The 17,260-nt window shown below is 43.2% G+C and overlaps 2 protein-coding genes across 3 annotated transcripts; one reads left to right on the top strand and one right to left on the bottom strand.

Annotated features, from left to right (window-relative positions):
• Window positions 1-474: 474 nt before the first annotated feature.
• LOC101484278 (putative ATP-dependent RNA helicase DDX17) lies at window positions 475-7,824 on the top strand. Its single transcript, XM_004563059.3, has 13 exons — window positions 475-842; window positions 966-1,125; window positions 1,222-1,318; window positions 1,422-1,555; window positions 1,662-1,727; window positions 1,869-2,010; window positions 2,154-2,314; window positions 2,457-2,629; window positions 2,759-2,869; window positions 3,227-3,288; window positions 3,455-3,514; window positions 6,232-6,462; window positions 6,683-7,824. Exons 1-13 carry the CDS (start codon window positions 787-789, stop codon window positions 7,105-7,107), a joined length of 1,878 nt encoding a protein of 625 aa, XP_004563116.3. The 5' UTR covers window positions 475-786; the 3' UTR covers window positions 7,108-7,824.
• A 22-nt stretch (window positions 7,825-7,846) lies between these two features.
• Window positions 7,847-15,363, bottom strand: LOC101484912 (ADP-ribosylation factor-binding protein GGA1). Of its 2 annotated transcripts, none has more exons than XM_004563062.5 (17): window positions 15,281-15,363; window positions 14,353-14,437; window positions 13,925-14,000; window positions 13,723-13,821; window positions 13,486-13,609; window positions 13,146-13,246; window positions 12,963-13,043; window positions 12,440-12,577; window positions 12,251-12,332; window positions 11,396-11,509; window positions 11,128-11,283; window positions 10,933-11,006; window positions 10,648-10,835; window positions 10,212-10,441; window positions 9,934-10,103; window positions 9,673-9,783; window positions 7,847-9,134 (listed from the first exon to the last, which is right to left on the bottom strand). In XM_004563062.5, the coding sequence occupies exons 1-17, from the start codon at window positions 15,321-15,323 to the stop codon at window positions 9,024-9,026; spliced, it is 1,983 nt and encodes a 660-aa protein (XP_004563119.2). In that variant the 5' UTR covers window positions 15,324-15,363; the 3' UTR covers window positions 7,847-9,023. The 2 variants fall into 2 exon arrangements, with proteins under 2 accessions (XP_004563119.2, XP_004563120.2); XM_004563063.5 differs by having other exon boundaries at window positions 15,211-15,330.
• Window positions 15,364-17,260: the final 1,897 nt, after the last annotated feature.

Here is a 17,260-nt window from a genome sequence, read left to right as displayed (position 1 = left end):
TAGCAGAATATTAGAACCCCTGCAAACACCATTGACAGAAAGACGATTGTTCAAGTAATGTTTTGGACAGTTTTTGTTTTTTACTCAACTTTTGGTATTTAGTAGTTATGCCCCCCTCCCTCTCTTTCTCAGACCATTCTCTGTAAACCCTAGAGACGGTGATGTGGGAAAAACGTAATATTTCACTATTTTCTGATATACTCAGATTAGCCCGACTGGAAGCAACAACCATGTCATCTTCCAAGTCACTTAAATTGCCTTCAATTCTAAAGCTCGGTTTGTAGTTCAGCGGCTCATCTTGATGGCCTGTTTGTTTTAAGGAGCAGCTGACCACGTGAACTGGCCAGTGAGTGTATTGCATTAAGTTTCCAAAGCTGTTTAATAAATGGCCAAGTAAGTAAACAGACGTACGCGTGCCATGAATATGTCACTCACAGTATGGGGGCGGGGCTTATCCAGCCGCCAGCCAGTCACAGCAGCTTCCGGTTCTGTGTTAAGCTAACAACAACACAACCATCTCCTGCGTCTTATTACTATTGCAACCCTAACGACGCTTGTCACAACGGAAATATGGCGGGTTGTGCTACTTAACTTTTCAGCAGGCATTTACGAAGACGACATTTTAATTTATTTTTGATTTAGTCAGTTTTCCAAGCTAATTCACGGTCTCGCCGAGTGAAGCTTCTGGAGTTTTCAAGCAAGGCCAGAAAAAGTATCTGTAAGCAAAAGCCGTACAACCTGTAGAAGATAAAGGTCCATTAGCAAAACTTAATAAGAGCCCTCAAAATGAGAGGTTCTTACGGAGACAGAGACAGAGACCGAGACCGTGGTCGTGACAGAGGGTAAGAGGACTGCTAAGTTAGCTTGTCAGCTAATGCTAGTTAGTTATCATAAAACCCTATTATATGTTTTTATTGTGACTAGCAGCGGTTGCATTGACCTTACAGTTCGTTGTCATATTCCAGCAATCCCCGATTCGGATCAAGCAGAGGAGGACCACCCCCGGGTAAGAAGTTTCGGAATCCTGGGGAACGCTTACGAAAGAAGAGATGGGACCTGAATGAGCTTCCTAAATTTGAGAAAAACTTCTATAATGAAAATTCCGAAGTGCAGCGAATGAGCCAGGTATTATGTCCGTCATGTCACAGTCTGACCTTCAGCTGCACCTGTTGTGTTGTTTTGTCTGTCTTCACTTGTTGCTTTTCTTCTCTTTGCTCTCAGTATGATGTTGAGGAGTATCGCAGAAAGAAAGAAATCACAGTCCGAGGCTCAGGCTGCCCAAAACCTGTCACCAGCTTCCATCATGCACAGTTTCCTCGTAAGCACATGCACTCATGGATACACTTGCAGCACTGTGGACAGTTTGCAGACATACATAACCAGATACTTTATCGTCCCTTATTTTTGCTTCTTCCAACTAGAATATGTAATGGATGTACTGATGCAGCAAAACTTCAAGGAACCAACAGCCATTCAGGCTCAAGGTTTCCCTCTGGCACTCAGTGGGAGAGACATGGTGGGCATTGCTCAGACGGGTTCTGGGAAGACTTTATCGGTGAGATGTGTCTTCCTCTTCACCTGTACGCACCACACAGATGAATTTCACAGGTGAAAGATGTGAAAGAAGACTGAACCAGTCTTCCATATTTTTCTTCTTTCAGTATCTCCTGCCTGCAATCGTGCACATCAATCATCAGCCCTACTTGGAGCGTGGAGATGGACCCATTGTACGTGAAGAGAAAAGGAGAGCACTAATCACTGAGTAGTCTGCCTTGGAATAACCTAATTATATTAAAGACCTCAAAGCACAACGTAAAACTAAAACACTAAAGAGAGGATTGATGTGGCTTTATATATGTGCTGTGCAGTGCTTGGTGTTGGCCCCCACGAGAGAACTAGCTCAGCAGGTCCAGCAGGTGGCATATGACTATGGAAAGTCATCACGCATCAAAAGCACTTGTGTGTACGGCGGTGCTCCCAAGGGACCTCAAATACGAGACTTGGAGAGAGGTGAAGACTACTAAGACTACTAGAGCATGCAACCATACAGTTGTGTCCTTTTGGGAACCACTTTCGATTAGTCTGTAACTTATTTATTTTCAGTTTAACTGATTATATTACATACTGAAACATGCTAACATTGTCTTGTCCAGGCGTTGAGATCTGCATCGCCACTCCGGGTCGTCTCATTGACTTCCTAGAAGCTGGAAAGACCAACCTGCGGCGCTGCACATACCTAGTTCTGGATGAGGCTGACCGCATGCTGGACATGGGTTTCGAACCACAGATACGCAAAATTGTGGATCAGATCAGGGTAAAAGCTAATACTCAAAGGCTGTATCTCTGTCTTTTTGGGTTTTTTTCTTTGTTTTTCTGTTTTCTGCTGCTTACTCTTATGTTTGAAGTCAAAGCTGTTTTAGTGTATAGTTTTTTATTTGGTGGGTTCTCTTGCCCAGCCGGACAGACAGACTCTGATGTGGAGCGCTACCTGGCCTAAAGAAGTTCGCCAACTGGCAGAGGACTTCCTGAAGGACTATGTCCAGATCAATGTTGGAGCTCTGGAGCTCAGCGCTAACCACAACATCCTTCAAATTGTTGACGTTTGCGTGGAGAGCGAAAAGGACCAAAAGTAAGAGTTTGGTGATCTGGTCACATAGGAATTAACTTCTCACGTTAATAATAACAGCATCTGCTGTGTTTGGTGTGTGCGTTTACATCCCTTTAATTATAATGCATTTGCTTCTTTTGCTTTTCTCAGGCTTATCCAGCTGATGGAAGAGATTATGGCTGAGAAGGAAAACAAGACCATCATCTTCGTTGAGACCAAGAAACGGTGTGATGACCTGACACGTAGGATGAGACGTGACGGGTGAGTATACCAACTCATCCCAGCATCCGTTTTAACTGCAGACTGTAATAAAGAATGGACACCATGATGTCACCCAGTGGTATGATCTATGCTGAAGTTGGGCAGTTTAACACTGGAGTGTGTATATGGACTGGAGCTATTGGAGCTTTTTAAGCTATTCCACAGCCTTAGCTAAGCACAGTCATTTAGGAGCAATAATTGAAGACTTGTCAAATTGGTCCACTGTAAATATTGAATTGTACTTTTGCTTGAATTGCCCATCACTGGTTTGTAGTACATCAGATGAGTGGTTGTAGAGAAAATCAAAAGAGCAGAGACACACAGACGCACTGTTAAAGTTGCTGATTTGTCTTCTAGGTGGCCAGCGATGTGTATTCATGGTGACAAGAGTCAGCCAGAGAGAGACTGGGTATTATCAGGTACAATAAACACACTCACTGACATTTCATTGTACGACAGTTCTTTGTACTGTTGTGTTGTGCTGCCCTGAACCATGTGTTGGCTCTGCTTGCATAATTATACAAACTGAACTGAATTAAATTAATTAGCTGATCCTAATCACCTCTTATTCATCTCATGTTGCAGAGTTTCGGAGTGGCAAAGCACCCATCCTCATTGCTACTGACGTCGCCTCACGTGGGCTTGGTATGTCATGTGTGCTCAAGTATAAAGCAAGTAATTTCCTAAGTATAGCCCCACATACATGCAATATATTTCCCTCTTCAGTATTTAGAATGATAATGATCAGTATATATTGATCTGGCTGTTGTCTGCATTTTTATTCACAGTAAATTTATCAAAGGCCAACCACAAACACATGCGCTGCTTCTCAGATAAAGTGTGTATCTAAGAAGTATGTCATTGAAGCAGGCTTTCCTCCAGACACTGAAGTCTCTTTGCTTTATTAAAGAAACACTAAGAAAGCCGAACGAAGGATTGATGTTGAATGAAGTGTGACGATGTAAGGGGAGAGGCTAGCCAAGCAGCCCCTTACAGCACAACAGTCCAACTTTGAACCTAATTCTGTGTTCATTTGTTTTCTTTTCATTTTGTTTATTTGTGTTGTTTTTGTTTCAAGTCTCTCTTCTGGCAACTAGAAGCACACAGGCTCTCGGGAGCCTGCAGCCGGACCTAGGCATGACAAATCGAAAGCTGTCTTGGGGAGAAAGACAGCCTGATTAATCTGATTCCCAGACACGGCCGTCTCTGCTGAAAACTTAACAAAGAGCCCGCTAATGAAGCTCTCCCCCCGCCTTCCAGGACACTGGCAGCCTGGGTGATGACGGGCGGGGAGGGAGTGGCAAGCGCAGGGTGCCGCTGGGCTTCCAAAATTTGATCGTATGCTCGAGGGCGAAGAAGGGGGCGTGGAGGAGGCTGGACTCTTATTTGGCATGCCATCAACAGAGGGATGAACCCAAAGCACTTGCTGATAACATTCACTCATATTCACAGCCGGTATTCAATCTAACGGCTGTAACGGATTAAGAAAACTTTCCCGTAAAGTCCTCGAGGAGATTCAAGTCCATTCAATAACAAACTCATAAAATTGTGCCTAAATTTGAACTTTCAGCTAATGCACTTAAATAGAAAACAGTTTTGTGAAGATGTGCTGCAGTGGTGTGTCACAAGACGATAAAGACAGAAACACCTGCCAGGAAATGAGGGTGGAAAGCAGCCGAGCCGGGCACGGGCGGCTATTCTGGAGACTTTCCCTCTGAACTGCCCCCTGATGCCAGCCCCCAACACCACCCCCACCACTGGCTGTCCAGGCCAACCTCTCCCTCTGAGGACGTCATGTCTGGTCCTGGCTGGCAGGAGTCCTGGAGGAGCCACCTCACTGTGATCAGTCTCCCTCCTTTTCACTCTCCTTCCTTTTTATTCTGTCTTTCTTAATTTGTCTGCCTGTTTCTCTCTCATCCCTCCTTCTCTTCTTCTTTTTTTCACTACCCCCCCCCCCCCCCTCATTTTGGTCTCTTATTTATCTATTTGTTTGCCTTTAAACATTTCTGACTTGTCCGTTTTTGTCCCTTTCACCTCTATCCCTGAACCCACAGCTTTCACTTTCCCCTTTGTCTTGAACTCCTTGGCCTGTTGTCTTTGTATACATCACACCAGATCACCAGGTCAGACTTTCTAAATACCATCATAAGAACTAGAGCACATTCCCTGGCAGAGCCCACTCCCAAATCTCTCTTAAAGAGAACGTCCTCCCTCCTTTAGTGTCTGTTTCTTGTTACGAAAATTGAAAAGCTGGGCTCGGTAATACCACTGCCCTTTGACGTGACCTAGGAGGCATTTGGAGCAAGCAGCACTAGTCAAAGCCCGTTCGAAAAAATCTACTTCTTTCACTAACCAATCTCTTAATTAGAAGTTAGTATCACCACTTCTTTGTAATCTAAAAAATGGCAAGGATACGAGATCCTTGAAGTTGACATAAAAGAATCTAGAAGGCCTCTCCACTGACCTCTTCCTCTAGAAACATACATAAGCCCAGCAGTAATGGTTCCAGGCCGATCACGGCTAGGACACACGAAGAAGCACAGTTAGGAGTAGGGTAAGACCGCAACCCAGCACAGTCCAGCTGGAGCTCTGGCCCAGACAGCTTCCAGCTTTGGGAGGGTTGTGGAGGAGTGGCGAGGTTGGAGAAGGGACTGCATTTGTCCGGTGCGCTCTCCTCCTACCCCTGCAGACCTCCCATGACTGGTGATGGGTGGGGGGACAGAGAGGGAAATCCCTAAATCTCTGATTACAGGGTAAGTACTGTACCTAACCCTTCCCCCTTCCCTATTTTTCCTCCTCCGCCAGTCTTTGTCATTATGCTTCCAAAACAAGACGTCCATTTTCTCTAATCAGCAGCGTTTTCTGAGCCCTTCATCAACTGTAATGAGAAACAGACCTCTTAACTTTGAGTTAATCTTTTCTGTCAGAAATTTCTCTACATTATATATTTAATTTTAGGGTCACAGCCTTTGAAAATTTGTTTCTTTTTTAATGTTTATCCAAATTCTCATACTGCAACTTTTTCCTTATTTTTGCAGCTTATATTTGACTGCATGTAACCTGTTTTCATGTGTGCACATACTTTATTTCTCTGCTACATTATTTGTTTTTCTAATTGGCACGTTAGGTCATTTTCTAAATGCGTGCAGAGTACAAATAGCCGATGATTTGACTGGTAAGTGATGCTTTCAGAGGACGATGGGTGTCTTGCAGTTATTGTCTGTGTGACTGTTCCCATTTTAAAAGACAAAATTAATGAACACTCAAAATAATGTAAAAGTCAATTAGCGTTAGTTTTGATCTGACTTCTGTTTGCATCTTTTCCCTCCCTGTTACTGACCTCTTCTCCCCTGCTGCCAAAGATGTGGAGGATGTCAAGTTTGTCATCAACTATGACTACCCTAACTCATCCGAGGATTATATCCACCGCATCGGGCGTACAGCTCGCAGCACTAACAAAGGCACCGCTTACACCTTTTTCACTCCGGGGAACCTCCGGCAGGCCCGAGAGCTGATCCGGGTCCTGGAGGAAGCCCGGCAGGCGATCAATCCCAAACTGCTGCAGCTGGCCGACAGTGGACGCAGCGGAGGAGGTGAGGAACGGTTTAAGCATCATGTGTTGCTTAAACCGTTTAACTGCTGAGCTCTCTGCACCACAGAAGAGTCTTTATTGATTTGCCTAAATGGGGATGAGCTTTGGTAGTATGTGAAGGATAGATTGACTGTATTTAAGGGTGCAAGTGATTGCTCACATAAACAAATGCTTGGGTAAATGAATGAGCTAGCAGTTTCATTACAACTTTTAATTCCCAGGTGGCCGTTCCCGTTTCCGCAACTCCAATTCAAACAATCCCAACATGATGTACCAGGATGAGTGTGATCGTCGGATGCGTTCTGCTGGTGGGGGCAGCAGCTCAAAGGATGGCCGTGGCAGCAGCTACAGCCGCGGCGGAAACAACCGGGATGGGGATCAATCTTCTTCTTACAGAGATCGCAGCAGCAGGGATGGAGGACGTAGTTATAGCTCCGGCTCCTATGACCAGTACCAGAATAACAGCAGCTCCAGAGGTGGCTCCAGCTCAGCAGGCAGCGCTGCGGGGAATGCCCCACCTCCTTCATCAGGCCCTCAGCCTCTAATGGCTCAGCAGTTCAACCCTCCGCAGCCTATGATGGGTTTGATGGGGCACTCGCCATTCCAGTTTGCGCCTCCTCCGGCATCTCTGTCTGGGAGGAAATGATGTCGTATGTGCATCAGTGTTACACAGCACAACACAAACTACACCCGGGCAGATTTGTGTTGAATTTTTCATTTTATCGCTCTTCCAACATTCCAGTTAAAAGCATGTTTTAGTTGACTGAGAGATCTTCATTTCTTCAACATTAGTTTTCGACTGGCTTCAGGTGTTTGCGTGGAAAACTTTTTTTTTCAGCTTAAAGTTGGTTTAAAGCAATTCTGTGTTCGTTTAGCTTAGTTTGTTGCAGCTGTATTGGATGGAAAAAAGCAAAGCTGCTGTTTTGTATTGTGAATCTCTTTGTGAGCTACTTCCAAGAGGTTGATAGTGTTATTTTCTGTGTAGGTATGGCAAAGGTAGGTGTTGAAGTTAATTTTGTTTTTTCTGTTTCAGATCATTGTTGGAAGCCAAAAAAATCCTTCTGAAATATTAAAAACAGATCCTGATGTGATTTAAAAAAAAAAAAGTGGGTTAAAAACCTTTACCACATTGGAGTGTTTTTCTTTGAGCTTTACCTCGATCTCGTTATGTAGGTGCAAATTGAGGCCTTACCAACTAGTGATTTCTAAGTTTGTATTTACTAACAAATCTCCTGAGGCTTACCTGTTTAGAGGATCACCAGTGTGGTCTGGTCTTTGCAGCAGTGATGAATGAGATTTCCTAGCAAACAGTAAGTCCCCTTTTTAAATTTGTTTTTCATGTTTAATAAAGTTCTTTGGTGTACAGGACATGTTTGTGTGTTTCTGTAAACACTTGAACACTTCTTTTGATCACCAAGAATAAATTTTATTTCCCCATTTTACCAGTGTTATGCTCTCACACATTTCAAATGTACATAACAGAACTGCTATATCTGGCATTTAACAAAGCAGTCTTACTGGAAATTAGTGCAGTGGAATGTGATCGGGATCCTGTGGGAGGAAGTGTTCAGCATGGCTGTCATGCATCGCAGATTGTAGAAACGATCTGAACACGTCTGAGACGGACACCGCGCTCAGAGCACCGGAGTGCAGCTCAGTTTGCATATGCTCAAGTTTTCCATTTTTCCGAATAAATGCTTACACAACAACTCAAATGTCAAACTAATCTCAAAATTGAACTCATAGCGTATTAAAGATGACTATATTAATACGTATCTGAATCTGCACGCCTCAGATGACAAACATGTAACAGATGAGAAAAAGAAAACTGAACTTTAAATAATATTAGAACTGCAAAATAGGCACATATGGCAGAAAATACACAGCTTTGATGTTAACAGTAAATTTTGTTCATTACACAAGATTCGAGGGGTCAGCTAGAAAAACAAAAGTGTTAAAACAATCATTCTCTGTGATCACAAAGTGCACTCAGTCAATGTGAAAGAAAAGCAATCAACGTAAACAGACACCACAACAAGTTGATTCAGTTCAGCCTCGTTTTGCAAACTTAAGAGTCGCTTTGTGTTGACGTTGGGTTTTGCAAGCACTGTGTCCCATTTTTCACCGACCGCAGCATGCTGATGTGAAGGTAAACAGCTGATAATGGATTTCGACTGCCTGAGGTGAAAAATAAAGTACACCAAATAACCTAATATGCACACAGTTGTTGTAGTTTACTTCCTTTGTAGCACTGTGTTTAAAAAAAACAAAGAAAGAAAAAAACAACTGCAACAACTATGAAGCAGCTGTTGCAGGTTTGTTTAAGCAACCACATACAGCAGACTAGACCTAGACACGTGACTTGTTATAGCAAAGCGTACACACATTACACTGACTGCGCATGAGTGTAATCAGAGGAACACAATCAATACCAGTCAAAGAAAGTACAACATGACTGCAAAGGAAAAAGGTTTCAGCAGGCCTCCAGCCCAGGAGTCAGTTTAGGGGGTGGGGGCGAGTCTGAGAGCAGAAAGTCTGTCAGGTTGTGGTTGTGTTTAAATGCTATAGGTTCCCCCATTTCTCCGGAGGCGGAAACTGTTCTAGACTGCCGCTCTCGCTGTGCTCCTGCTCTCCCATGGTGAAGGTTAATCTGTACTGCAGCTTCACTTTCTCCTGAGACACAAACACATGCAGAGAGAGGCTAAGTATGACAGCTTGGATTAATGCTCTGGGACAAGAGGAATGACAGGCTCCTTGACCTTCCCATCAGATGACGGGATTCAAATGGACCCATTATGCTTTTCCTTATTTTCTGTCACATCTGTAGTTTTTGTTAAAATTCATTAATCATGGGCATGAATGTCAAAATAATTTTGGGATAGGGATTTCTTTTAACTTCTTGTTTTTAAAAGGCTAAAAAGTGGAATGCTGTACAAAAAGAACAGTCCAAAGAAATAATTAAATGGGGTACAGCCCAGTGCAGAGTTGCTTTCAAGCTTGTGTTTAATTCTGCTTTCTCATTAAATTAAGTTGGGGCTTCATTTTTCTAGATCTGTAATTCTTTTTTCCAACCTTGGCCAAGATAATCAGCACTGAAAATATGCTGCACTTATCTATTGCTGAACAGTTTAAAGGCTCTTTTTTTCTGGCCTTTGCTCAGCCAGACATCACAAGGACATTTCTATCTATTCTGTGAAATATCCGGACCTACCTTGTTTGGATTTGCTAGCAGCAAGATCTGTGTGACAGCAGCAGGAGGGAGGATGGGGTTAAAAGCGGGGAGCTCCGTCCCTGACGGGGGCTGCAGCTTCACGGCCATCGTCTGCAGTTGATAAATAAAAACAACATTAGGGTTTTGTTTTGTTTCTCTCTCTTTTTTTTTTTTTAACTGAGACACTAAATCAGCAGCTGTGGATCTCATTTACTCCATCTGACAGAGGGGACAAAGGCCTTGGACTATATCAGTGCTGACCTTTGGAGCAGTAGTCTGGAAGTTTATGTTGGTGACAGGCACAGGGGCTGACGAAAGCATGGAGATAATCACCACCAGAACATCGGGTCGAGACGGAGGAGAGTCGCGAGCGAAGTGAAAGAGAACCCGCAGACTGTGGCTGTCAAACACAGTTACAGGTAACAGACTACCTGCAGAAAGACAGGACAGAAAGGAAATTAGTTCATCATATACCCAAAACACTCAAAACCAAACAAGCTTCCTTGGTATAAAACCAATAAGTGATCTCGTTTACTTACTGGGCTTAATGGATTCTAAGGGTACAAAAACGTCAGTCAGAGAAACGTCTGCAGAAGAAGCCTCAGTGTGAGAGGGAGACACATCCAGCAGTGTGGCTTTAAGGCTGGGCTGGGAGTTGGGAACAGGTGCAGGAGGTTCAGCGGTAAAAGCTGGAATTGGATTTGGAGCGATGTTTGTCCCGGTCTTGTTCTGGAGGTCTCTCAGAGTCGGTTTAGACTGCTGCTTGTCCCTTAGAGAAGAAGAATGAGCAACTCTGCGTCAACTTTTGCTCTGAGCTCTTAAATGATTTTGATCTGCTTTTTCCAGAAACGGTAGTTTAACCAACTCCTGACTCAATGTTGATGCTGTCCAAACTACAAAAGTATTATGGCCATCTAGAAGCCTTTTCCTATGAATTCAGCAAAAATGTGATCGTGCTCAAATCCTGTTAGGTACCATTTGACCTGCAGGCCCTCTGGAGGTAGAGACTGCTGCAGCAGGGTTTTTCCCAGCAGGTCCAGTTCATCCAAGGCAGAGTTCCCAGGAGTGGAGCCAGATGAAAGAGGCTGAGAGTGGGGAGGCGGATCTGGACTCAAAAGGAGACTGGGCGCAGTTGCGATATCTGTATCTATGCTGTCAGAGGACTGAAAGTTTAAAAAAATAAATAAATAGAAAAAATGAGTACAGGAAAAAAATATGAGAGCTTCACAGATGCAATAATAGATTTTCTCCACCACTCACCTGGAACGAGTCCCATGCGGTGGAGTCCTCAGGCTGTGAGGCGGGGTTAGAGGTGTGTGTTCCTTCACTTAAACCTGTGTGAGGTGCAAAGTGTTGTAGTATTTAGGAACAAAAGTTTTCTTTCCCTCAGTTTCCATTCAGGACTCTGAGATTTAAGTTGTATGCTACATACGCCTGTCTGACGTGTTTTATTACCAAGCGACATGAGTTCATCATCAAGGAGACTAATCCCCATGTCCCCATGTGAGGGAGGGTTTAGGCTGTCTGTGGGAGTGGGAAACTCTGGGAAGGAAGGCGGCGACTGTGGTGACGTGTCCAATCCTGACAGATCTAGCAGCGCTGTGCCTCCTCCTGTGAGAAATCCATCAGTACTGTTGATCCTTCACTAAAAGATTCTTTTAGACAGCTCATTGTAACACAGTAAAATCTTTTTGGCTTCTTTAGTGTTCAAAGCTTCACCCACCGGTTTGTTTCTGTGTGTTTAATGTGTTGTTTCCATTTACAATCTCCCCTTTCACCTGCTGCTTGTACAGGTTGATGACTTGAGTCAGGCTGTCGTTGGCCTGCAGGATCTCCGCTGAGGAAAGATGACAAAGTGCTCATCCTTATCACTGGATTTAATCAGAATCGCCTGCCTCTGTTAGAAAGACTGCTCATAAACTGTTGAACCAAAAAAGAAAAATAAATTCATGCGCTAATAGAAACCATCACTTTATTTCTTTAAAAAAAAGAAATACTATGAGAGAGATTTTTTTAGACCATCTATAGGTCACCCTTGTTCTTGAAAAAGCAAGAACACTTCTCCATTCCTCTGAGATCCGACCTCACTGTCCAGGGTTGTGTGGTCAAAAACTCCACTTCTCTCTTTCCTAGACATCTCTACACCTCCACAATTATGTCATCTGGACCAACTCTTCATAGTTGCCCTCACTTCCTCCTCTCTGTCTCCCATTTTCTACATTCATCAGCTCCTCAAAGTACTCCTTCCATCTTCTCAACACACTCTTCACTTGTTAGGACATTTCCCCTAACCTGACTCACACCCTTTCCAGGTCGATCGCTCCGTCCAGTCAGTCGGTACAAACCTTTTTTCTCATTCCACAGTGTCCAGCCTCTTATACAACTCACTACAAACATTTGTCCCTGTGTCTACTTTCCTCACTTTTTCTTTGGTAGCTTCCTTTGAAAAATTTCCCTTACTTCCTCATTCCATCACCATTCCCTCACTTTTCATTCCATCCATCACTTGAGTGATATGATAGTGGAAAAAAAGGAGAGAGCTCCTATTCAGTGGCAGATGAATAATAACTAAGCTCACCCAGAGCCTCGTCGTTGTCCTCCGTGTCACTTGCCAGTCTGAACAGTGTTGGCCTCATTTTCTCACAGCGCTGATACAGGTCCTGACCACACAGCACACACGCCACGTTAAAAAATACTTTAAATGGAGATGGCTTCAGGTTGATTTACAGTGTGATCTTTTGATTTAAAGCATCTGTCTTTTTCTCACCTGAATGAGTTCAGCATTGCTCTGATCCGTAGCCGTGCTGTCGTAGTCCTGCAGAAGCTGGGTCAGTAAAGTGACGCTCTCCTTTACCTCCTGAATGGCATTCACCCGCTTTGACACCTTCTCTGCACGCCTCTGATCCTAAAACCAACGAGACACAAACTCACAAACTGCACACATACCGGGTTTTGGCCAAAAGCAAGTGCACATGTAGGAAACAGTCATGAACAGACCAAACTGTGGTGACCTGTAACACAACAAACACAGCCAGAGGCAGTAAAGCAAGAGCGCAGCAAGGTCAGGGAGAAATCAGTTCAGGTTCATGGATGAGAGCAAAGACTAATTCCTGTTAGACATGAAATGAGTACAAAAGACGGAAACACCCACAGGGCAATTTCCCAATTTCCTCTTTCAGTTATTGCTCCGCTCTGAGTGCACCATTTTACTCCTGTTCCTAAAAATCACACATCGCTGCACCGAATGAATGTGGTGAAGAAAATAGGAAGGAAAAGGAAAGAGTGTTTACCTCTTGGACCATTTCCTTAATGAGTTTGTTGGCGGCTTTGAGGTCTTCGGGGTGCGAGCTGTTCAATAGGCGAGACAACATCTGACAAAGTAGAAAGTCAGAGTTCACATGAGGAAGAACATCAGATGCTAGTTCATCACATCTACATAACTCATTCATATATTTTAGTACGAAAGTCCTTACTTTGGATTTCTCTTCATCCTCAAAAATAGCATTCTTGGGTCTGGGTGGAGGAAGGTTGAGTAGCTTGTCAGGTGGCAGCTCAGGATCTTGTTTAACAATACCTGATTAACAAGCAGAGAACATGAAGGTGTTGAGTTATTTAAATGTGTCTAATCATTTTCATTAGTTGATTTACCTCATCTGTTACAACGTAAGGCATTTTATCCACGTGGGCCTATTACTTTAATTTTCAGCTCCAAATGTTCAACTCTATTACAGCATCTTCATCTTCAAGTTCAGCATAATTACTCTTTAAAAATGGGTTTTGACAGGATTCATCAAATGACAGATCGACTCTTACCTTGTTTTTTCAGCATTTGATAAGCGTCTGAAATCTTGGCTTCATCTGGTAACGCCAAAGTCCAGCTATAGATCAACTCCAAAACTTTTATTTTAACTGGCTCAGGGGACCGTGTTCCAAGGTACTAAATTGGAGATGAAACCCAGGTCATTTGCACAAAAAGCTCAACAACAAGAGAGAAGGAAAAAAAAGACCTGTATCAAAGAGGCACAGACACAAAGAGACCTGAAGTCCTACCTTGGGAGAAACAACTTTGATGAGTTCATTGAGAAAACGGAATTTGCCCACTTCACTGTGAAACCTTTTCCCGCAGTTTTTCATACAAGTCTCCAGGACCTTGAAATTGAAGGGTAGGAAAAAAAAAATCTAAAAATGGCAAAAGCTGAAACTAAAGCATCTGAAAATAACTGAACAGATCCTGATTCTGATCTGAACTTACAAGTAATGCCTGCATGGCCTCCCACTCTTGTGGAGACTGGATCTTGTGGGCCAGGAGCCTGGTGGCCAGCTGCGGTCTATGAACATGTCACATTTTTGGGGGTGGTTTATTTAAAATAAATGATGCATAAAATTATTCAAAATTCTAAAATGACTGCTGACAAAAGCTCTTTCCTAAACAAACAACAACAACAACAACAACAAAAAAATCTGTGCTCAATTTCTATTACCCTTGCCATTTTCAAAAACAACTAGAAATTGGCATAATATATGTGTTGATATAGCTACAGTTACCAATGTTGTAGAAGAAAAACTGTCCTTTTGTAGAAAAGATGAACATATCTCTGAAGACATGATCACAAGGCTCAGTAAGACTATAATTATGTAATGATGTGTAAATAATGTCTTGGCCCTGGGGCCAGCTCTTACCCCTCCAACTCATTGTTGAGCTGGTCACAGAAGGCATGGATGCTACTCCAGTCTGTGTCTCTGTTTAGTGGATTTGTGGCTCTGTCTGAAATGGGATATCACATAAAAATGTATAAATGTTACCAACCTTTCCGAATCTTATTATTTTTTATGCTTAAATGCTTATGTTTTCGGATTTTGTTACTGCGAGTTGTTATAATGTCCTAGTATCTTCCTTCAGTTAATTACACCCATATAAAACTAATGAAATATAAGCACAGCGACACAGCCTATATATAGCCGCCAAAATGCCTCTAAAACGCTTCTTTGTGGCAGTTTAAGTAAACATTACAACCTTTATTAATCATTTTTGGACGTTTATGCTATGTTCATAAAAGAACTACAAATATTTAACATACTGGCCACGGAGTGCATGAGGTCTTTCACTAAACATAAAGGTTGTCTTGTCGAAATATAATGTACAAAACTTGGACTAAGCAGGCTAGAAGTGTATCCCAGCATGTCATCAAGCAGACTACATGGGACAGGTGCTAACTGAGTGTAAGGTTAGCTAGCTTGCTGTCGACAGTCACAGTCGTGTCAGTGTCTTCTCGAGCTTTTCCACGAAGTCACAGGTTTGCTTTAATCACAGTCTATCCTATGTGAATGCAAATTCTGGGTCCCACGATCTTGCCCCCAGCATCCCGGTTTAGCTATAGAGTCGTAAATCCAAAGCCAGCATGTCTGTGCTGTGTTGACAGCTGGAAGGTAGAGCTCCGCAGCTAGGTTAGCATCCTGGGTGTTACGGCGGGGTCCGAGTCCCCTCTAACGGGACAAACGCAGCTACGGTGAGTTTTCATGTCATCTACAACAACTCACGGATAGTAACTTCTCAGTGTCGGGGTCCCCGGACAACACGGGCGCAGGAGAATAAGTTTAAAACACTCACTGATACGTGACTCCAAACTCTCTGCATCGGGAGGCGCAGCCATAACTGCGAGATTTATGTGGTGCCTCGATCTCGCGAGAAGTGGATGGACACGTAGAAAACAGAGTTGAATGATATAGAAAGCACTACGATATTTGTAATACATCAAGTAAAGGATCTATCTCATCTGTATTATATATATATAGTAAAATTAATAATATTTGGTATGTGGTATGCAATACATAATTCTGACTACAGTGGGGCAAAAAAGTATTTAGTCAGCTACCGATTGTGCAAGTTCCCCCACCTAAAATGATGACTGAGGTCAGTAATTTGCACCAGAGGTACACTTCAACTGTGAGAGACAGAATGTGAAAATAAATAAATAAATAAATAAATCCATGAATCCATGAATCCACATGGTAGGATTTGTAAAGAATTTATTCGTAAATCAGGGTGGAAAATAAGTATTTGGTCAATAACAAAAATACAACTCAATACTTTGTAACATAACCTTTGTTGGCAATAACAGAGGTCAAACGTTTACTATAGGTCTTTACCAGGTTTGCACACACAGTAGCTGGTATTTTGGCCCATTCCTCCATGCAGATCTTCTCGAGAGCAGTGATGTTTTGGGGCTGTCGCCGAGCAACACGGACTTTCAACTCCCGCCACAGATTTTCTATGGGGTTGAGGTCTGGAGACTGGCTAGGCCACTCCAGGACTTTCAAATGCTTCTTACGGAGCCACTCCTTTGTTGCCCGGGCGGTGTGTTTTGGATCATTGTCATGTTGGAAGACCCAGCCTCGTTTCATCTTCAAAGTTCTCACTGATGGAAGGAGGTTTTGGCTCAAAATCTCACGATACATGGCCCCATTCATTCTGTCCTTAACACGGATCAGTCGTCCTGTCCCCTTGGCAGAAAAACAGCCCCATAGCATGATGTTTCCACCCCCATGCTTCACAGTAGGTATGGTGTTCTTGAGATGCAACTCAGTATTTGTCTTCCTCCAAACACGACGAGTTGAGTTTATACCAAAAAGTTCTACTTTGGTTTCATCTGACCACATGACATTCTCCCAATCCTCTGCTGTATCATCCATGTGCTCTCTGGCAAACTTCAGACGGGCCTGGACATGCACTGGCTTCAGCAGCGGAACACGTCTGGCACTGCGGGATTTGATTCCCTGCCTGTTGTAGTGTGTTACTGATGGTGACCTTTGTTACTTTGGTCCCAGCTCTCTGCAGGTCATTCACCAGGTCCCCCCCGTGTGGTTCTGGGATCTTTGCTCACCGTTCTCATGATCATTTTGACCCCACGGGATGAGATCTTGCGTGGAGCCCCAGATCGAGGGAGATTATCAGTGGTCTTGTATGTCTTCCATTTTCTGATGATTGCTCCCACAGTTGATTTTTTTCACACCAAGCTGCTTGCCTATTGTAGATTCACTCTTCCCAGTCTGGTGCAGGTCTACAATACTTTTCCTGGTGTCCTTCGAAAGCTCTTTGGTCTTGGCCATGGCGGAGTTTGGAGTCTGACTGTTTGAGGCTGTGGACAGGTGTCTTTTATACAGATGATGAGTTCAAACAGGTGCCATTCATACAGGTAACGAGTGGGGGACAGAAAAGCTTCTTACAGAAGACGTTACAGGTCTGTGAGAGCCAGAGATTTTCCTTGTTTGAGGTGACCAAATACTTATTTTCCACCCTGATTTACGAATAAATAATTTACAAATCCTACCATGTGAATTCATGGATTTTTTTTTTCACATTCTGTCTCTCACAGTTGAAGTGTACCTCTGGTGCAAATTACTGACCTCTGTCATCATTTTAAGTGGGGGAACTTGCACAATCGGTGGCTGACTAAATACTTTTTTGCCCCACTGTTTATCAAATAATTCATATATTAAAATATTGCTCTATTTCACATCAAAACGTCCGTTCAAACACAATAAATTAAAATTTTCACTTTATTTCTGAATGAAATTACAAAGTCTATTT

This window comes from Maylandia zebra, linkage group LG4 (genome assembly GCF_041146795.1).
Source record: "Maylandia zebra isolate NMK-2024a linkage group LG4, Mzebra_GT3a, whole genome shotgun sequence".
NCBI lineage: Eukaryota > Metazoa > Chordata > Actinopteri > Cichliformes > Cichlidae > Maylandia > Maylandia zebra.
The sequence above is the reverse complement of the archived record's forward strand: the minus strand, read 5'-3'. Positions and strand labels throughout refer to the sequence as shown.

What these genes read in the sequence shown, in the direction of transcription:
- LOC101484278 (XM_004563059.3), top strand. Translation starts at nt 787, where the DNA reads ATGAGAGGTTCTTACGGAGACAGAGACAGAGACCGAGACCGTGGTCGT. An exon ending in GACCGTGGTCGTGACAGAGG is followed by an intron (nt 843 to 965) that starts GTAAGAGGACTG and finishes GTCATATTCCAG; the next exon opens with CAATCCCCGATTCGGATCAA. An exon ending in AAGTGCAGCGAATGAGCCAG is followed by an intron (nt 1,126 to 1,221) that starts GTATTATGTCCG and finishes CTTTGCTCTCAG; the next exon opens with TATGATGTTGAGGAGTATCG.
- LOC101484912 (XM_004563062.5), bottom strand. Translation starts at nt 15,323, where the DNA reads ATGGCTGCGCCTCCCGATGCAGAGAGTTTGGAGTCACGTATCA. An exon ending in AGGATGAAGAGAAATCCAAA is followed by an intron (nt 13,044 to 13,145) that starts GTAAGGACTTTC and finishes CTACTTTGTCAG; the next exon opens with ATGTTGTCTCGCCTATTGAA. An exon ending in TCCAGACTACTGCTCCAAAG is followed by an intron (nt 9,784 to 9,933) that starts GTCAGCACTGAT and finishes TATCAACTGCAG; the next exon opens with ACGATGGCCGTGAAGCTGCA.